Source organism: Aphanomyces invadans (assembly GCF_000520115.1).
Source record: "Aphanomyces invadans strain NJM9701 unplaced genomic scaffold supercont1.7, whole genome shotgun sequence".
NCBI classification, from domain to species: Eukaryota; Oomycota; class Saprolegniomycetes; order Saprolegniales; family Verrucalvaceae; genus Aphanomyces; species Aphanomyces invadans.
In genome coordinates this window covers 595,916-601,347 of record NW_008580152.1, presented here as the reverse complement: position 1 = coordinate 601,347, position 5,432 = coordinate 595,916, and the positions used below count along the sequence as shown (strand labels likewise).

The following is a 5,432-nucleotide window of genomic DNA, read 5'->3' as shown; positions in this document are numbered from 1 at the left end:
GCCGCGGTCTGCATGCACGTATCGTCCGGTCAAGACACGGCTGTCGCTTCGTCTGCAGCGTTTGGCGATCTCGAAACCATGTCGTTTGCCCCGCCCACACCGTCCGAGCAACAGAAGAACCAAATGGATGTGCTTGTCATCGTCGGCAAGGTGACCGCAACGTCGGCCCGGGTGTTGTACGAGCCGCTCGTAAGCGACGAGTCGTCGATCACAGTATCGTTGGTGCTGCAAACGAGCGCCCAGGATCATGTTCTCGTCAAGGCATTCACCCATCTCCAGCACCAATCGTTCCCGTACGTCGCTGCCTATGACGACCTCGTGCCCAATTCGGTCTACTTTGTCCACGTTCAAGTGGGCTCAGCGCCATCCGCCGTCTACACCGCGGTTGGCCGCTTTCGCACGCCGCCACGCTCCATCGCCAGTGAGAAATTGATGCTGCTAACGTTCTCGTGTGACCGCTTCGTCGACGATGCCGACGATAGCCACTGGCTTTCCTTGGCTGAGGTTCGTCCATGGATTCTGAGCCTTTCGTCAAACTTCCCGGTGCTCTTGTAGGAGGTACGCGACCCTGCATACTATGGCTCCGTGCACATGGGAGACCAAATTTACGCCGACAGCATCCTCCGCACGCTCCAAGACGCCACGTACGACGTCATCGTGAACGCATTCCGAGCGATGTATCGGCGTGGCTTCGGGCGGCTGCTCGCTCAGCGAGTCCTTCGCCATGGCGCGCACTATATGCAAATGGACGACCACGATGTGATCAACAACTGGAGCCGCGACACGTGGATCAAGCACAACGTGTTTGTCCGGGCTGGGCTCCAGGTGTTCTACGAGTACCAGTACCAGTTGCTTCAAGATTGGTCGGACCTGCCGTCGTGCCGATCGGCGACCAAGGAAGAGCTGTACAGGCCAATGCACCATCAGGTCTCGCTGGGTGCCAACGAGCTGCAGCTCGTCTTTGCCGACACCCGGCTCGAGCGCGGGCTCATCGTACGTGCTGTAAAGCTCTACGGCTCTTCCTAGCCATCCAATCGAAGCGGCACTCATCGCGAGCTTGTTGTAGCTCTCGCCCAAGGAACTCATGAGCAAGACACAGTTGAAATACCTGCAAGACGCCTGGTCAACCAACGCGACCCAGGCGGTTCTGTTCACGCCGGTCCCGCTTTTCTTTCACACGCAGTCCAGCGCTGCGTTTGCCGAATATGTCGACGGCGACTTGTACCCAGGTGCGTGCATTTTGTTCTGCATCCAGTGCACGCCTACACCATGTCGCGGCACTTCGACTTGTGTAGGACACAAGCACTTTACGTCCACCGTCCAAGCATTGTGGGACCAGCTCCCGTCGACGGCGCTCCAGTTGGTTGCAGGAGACCTCCACATGGGCCACCAGTCCACGATATCCGACTCAACCAAGCGTGTTCCCCAGCTCATTGCAAGCGGAATGACCAAGGACTCCACGGCCATGGCCGATCGTCGACTCGTGCTGTTTTACTATGTCATCACGCAGTGGGCGCAAAAGGTAGCATGTGCGTGGTCAAAGATGGCTGTCGCGGGAGGCCAGTCCGAGGGATACTGCATGCAGTCGGCGCCGCCCCACTACGGCCAGAACTATGGGTGACCACCTTGGAAAGTTTCAAGATCGTCGGATTCATCTTGTCGTAGAAAACTGACGTGGGATCGCGGCGAGTGGACGGCCGAGATTGTGACCAAGCCGTACGACGATGTCCCCGAAACGATGCTCCAGGTATGAGATCGCGGGGTACTCTGTGAGGCCCACGATGATAAAGCTCCACCTCATGTGATTGGGTTCTAGGCTCTCTTGACGTGGGCATTGGGTTTTCGGGCAGTGACGTCGGTAATGGTCATCGTGGTGCTGCGGTCGGCGTTTGGGTCGTTCTGGGGGCTCTAGCGCCATACGCATCGATAGCCTGCTGAGTGTGAAGGCCATGGGTCCATCGAACGCGGTGGCATCTCACAACAAGAACAGGTTGCTCCATACACAACTTTAAATGTTATGAACACGGTCTGTGGGTGGAGTGTGGCAATCATCCTTTCATAAACCAGACCGGGCGCAACCACATGCACCAGGCAGGCAGGACAAAGATGCGCCACCTACAAAGCCGACTGTGCAGTCTACCATCCACGAATGCACAGTCTCCGCCACGATATCATCCTGGAGGTCGTTCCGTGGCCATGAAGTGCTTCCCTTGGTAACGAATGTAGACTTGGACCTTGCCTCTTCTCTGTCGAGTGCGGTGGGCCACACAAATGTCGCGTGAAACTGCAGCTTCCTGCCATGTCTATCACCGCCTTTTCGCCAGCGACGGCACGTTCTGCAAGCTATAAATACTCGTGCAACGACTCACTTTTTTCTCGCTGGCGTGTCAACCAAGCGATGCCAAGACGGGGGCCGTCGCCCATGAAGTGGTGGCCTGTCCTGTGCGGGATCGTCGCCAACGTCCGCGCCAGCATTGTCGACTGCAATGGCACCATGTGTACGTGCTCTGGCGCATTCATTTGCACGTTCGATACGGCAGCGTCCGTGTGCCACTGCTCTTTCCCGCAAGCCATCACAATCGGGCTCGTCGTGGCCGTGCTTGTGCTGGGAGCCGTCTGGTACATCCGGTCATACAAGCTTCGACAGCGCAAGGACATTCTGCGCAAAGCCAAAAGCACAGCCAAGATGGTCCAGATCGGCCAAGCGGCGAGGCAGTCGCAGCCCGCGATCAATCCCGCGTCCAAGTGGCATACCGTCGGCCCTCCGCCTCCAAATCTCAACAGCATTGCGCCTCAGTAACTAACCATCCATTTCTACATGTGCCTCCGTTCAAAAGTGTTTTGTTGCTCGTGGGTGCAGGTCGCGGCAACCCTCGAGCGGGTGGATTGTTGTCGCCCGCAATTGCTTTGGCACGTCCATCGTGGCCAAATTGGGTGCCGCGAGCCGCCGCTACTCTGTCGAATTGGATGAATCCTGCTGCATTCAACCCAGTCGCCAGGCAGTGTCGGCGATCCCAACGACGAGCACGCCATGCAAGTCCAACATCAGGCACACTGTTTCATTGCGGACATGCATGGGGTCGAGCCGACCTCTTGGTGTGAATAGTTTCCATGGTGGGCGATAGAGCGAGATCAAGCTTCTGCCTGTTCACTCCTGACGTGTGTCGAGTGGTTTATGTCCGCACTAGTGGAGAAATGGAATCTCAAAATGCCGCCATCATCGTAGTGGAAGACCAAGGGGTTTCGAGTGGGCAAACCTTCATTAAAGTAGATTCCATGACCATGCTTCGTTCGACTCGGTGGAGTTTTCTCCGCGGCTGTCGATTCGACCGATTGTACGGTGAGGTGCCACCACCAAGGAGAACGTTCGAATGGATCGGTCGTTCCCATGCAAGCCCTGCAAGCAGTGGCAAGCATTGTGTCACCCTCGTCGAAGCCGACGGGCGTGTTCGTTGGCTGCGTTGTCGGGTAGTGCAAGTCTCCTTGAGTGCACGGGGGGGGGAACCGACGTCGGAGTGAATCCGCCGTGAGATTTCAAAGCCATCGCCATCGCATAGTCGTGGATCGTTTCCCCGGGATGCAACGACTCGAGCTCGACGTCGGCGTACGTACCCGCAGCAAACGCCGCGGCACTAAATACGGGGGCGTCGTTCGTCATGACTGCACGCAAGTGGGCATGAACGTTTGGTGAGTCGGACGACGTGGTCGGGATGTCCAGCATGGTGTCGTTCAACACAGCCGACGCTCCATCCAGGTGCTTGTTGGCGCAATGGTTGATGGCGACGGATGCGGCCACGGCGTTCGATGACGAGCCTGTCTTGTTTTGTTGATGCAGGTGGAGAAGTGCTTGCAGTCCAATCTTGGCGCACTCGACAACCCACGTGGAAGGTCCGTACCAAGTTGTGCCAACGTTTGGCAGAGCCAAGTGATCCAGCTTCAATTCTGTGGATATACCCTTGACGAGGTCCTGATCTGCCTTCGGTTCGTGGCTGTTGGCCGGGCCAAATACAGCCGTGGTGGGGTGCCACGTGGACAGACCTGGTGTGACGAGCGTATTGAGGTCCGTGCGGAGGAGCCACTGATACGACTTGAGCTGGGGCAGGTCGAGCTGGACGGCATGCAGTGCGTTGGCGAGATCGTAGCCAGGCCACGACGTACTATTTCCGTCGACACTCAACTTGGTGAGCGTGGATTGCGTCGTTGCCGACACTTGGACGCAAAAGCTCTTGTACGACGTTGTTGTGCGGTACATGTCGGTGCATTTGAGTGCTGTAAGCTCGGGCATGGTAGGTCGATCGGTGACGACGACTAAATCCGTGCGCCACAGCGTCGGCTCGGACCGAAGCATGTCTTTCCAGCTCTGGTGCAGCGTTTGAAAGTGGCTCACCAGTTGGTTGTCGTTGTAGTTGGTGTTGTTGGCGGACGGCAAATGTACCACGATCGCACGGATCAGCACTTTGCCATGCGGCGTGTCGGGAGGGTAGCTGATCGGCACCATCGTTGGCTCGGGCGTTTCCTGCGAATCCAGCGCCATGTACATGGCGTAGTCGCTGACTTGATGCAAGTTGAGCTTGTCCAGCGTTTCGTTGGCATACCCTCCTTGATCAAACACAAACTTGGAGAACCGCTTGGCGTTTTGCCACGTGTGCAAATGCGCGTGGTACGCGACGTCACCGTCCGACGCCGTGGGAAAGTCCAGCATGTTTTCGTCCCTCACGGCCAAATCGCCAAACGCGCAGTGGTTGATCGCAATGTGGCCCGCATACAGCGTTAATACACCGTAGTGCCACTCGGGCCACCCCTTGATCCCGTACTCGGGGCTCTTCTCCTCGGCCGTAAACTCGTTCTGGTGCAAGTACTTCATCATGAACACCGTCAAGTTGGCGCACTCCTGGATCAGCTTGGTCGGGCCGTACCATGTCGATCCCACCGAGTGCATCCCAGCGACGTTCAAGTTCAGGTCCTTGGCAATTCTGCCGAGGCGTTGGACGCTCGTTTCACTCTCGTACCCGCCGTAGCCGACCACCATCGTCTTGGGGCGCCACGATGAGAATGCAGGAGTGAGAAACACGTCGATGTCCGTCCGGAGCAACCAGTCGTACGCGTCAAGCACCGGCGTGGATTTGGCCACGATGTTGATGGAATCGCCAAACCGGTAATCAAACGTGTCCTTGGAGTACAAGAGCTCGTAGTCCTGCACGAGGATGCACCGGTTGGGCGCGTCGCGGGACGCGCGCGGCTTGGTCGTGCACCCGAGGCCACGCAGGTCCTTGATGATCCCGTTGGACACAACCACCACGTCCGTGCGAAAATTGGGCGGTTCCGTTTTGTGCATTTCGTGCCAACTTCGCCGAAACCATCGAAACTGACGGACAAACACGTCTTCCCGCGACATGCGCGGAATAAACACGACGGCGGCGCGCACAAACGAC

The 5,432-nt window shown here is 57.5% G+C and overlaps 3 protein-coding genes across 3 annotated transcripts in view; 2 read left to right on the top strand and 1 right to left on the bottom strand.

The window, feature by feature from the left end:
- Positions 1–2,048, top strand: part of H310_04402 (hypothetical protein) — a 2,512-nt gene extending 464 nt beyond the window's left edge. The window contains exons 2-7 of the mRNA XM_008868731.1: positions 262–504; positions 556–993; positions 1,067–1,229; positions 1,296–1,617; positions 1,666–1,747; positions 1,817–2,048. Of these exons, the coding sequence (XP_008866953.1) occupies positions 262–504; positions 556–993; positions 1,067–1,229; positions 1,296–1,617; positions 1,666–1,747; positions 1,817–1,912 (1,344 nt within the window). The 3' untranslated portion in view covers positions 1,913–2,048. The remainder of the gene's footprint in view (positions 1–261; positions 505–555; positions 994–1,066; positions 1,230–1,295; positions 1,618–1,665; positions 1,748–1,816) is intronic.
- Positions 2,049–2,377: 329 nt separating this feature from the next.
- On the top strand, positions 2,378–2,829 carry H310_04401 (hypothetical protein). The gene has a single exon (XM_008868730.1). It carries the CDS (start codon positions 2,399–2,401, stop codon positions 2,798–2,800), a length of 402 nt encoding a protein of 133 aa, XP_008866952.1. The 5' UTR covers positions 2,378–2,398; the 3' UTR covers positions 2,801–2,829.
- A 384-nt stretch (positions 2,830–3,213) lies between these two features.
- On the bottom strand, positions 3,214–5,432 carry H310_04400 (hypothetical protein). Its single transcript, XM_008868729.1, has one exon. It carries the CDS (start codon positions 5,393–5,395, stop codon positions 3,422–3,424), a length of 1,974 nt encoding a protein of 657 aa, XP_008866951.1. The 5' UTR covers positions 5,396–5,432; the 3' UTR covers positions 3,214–3,421.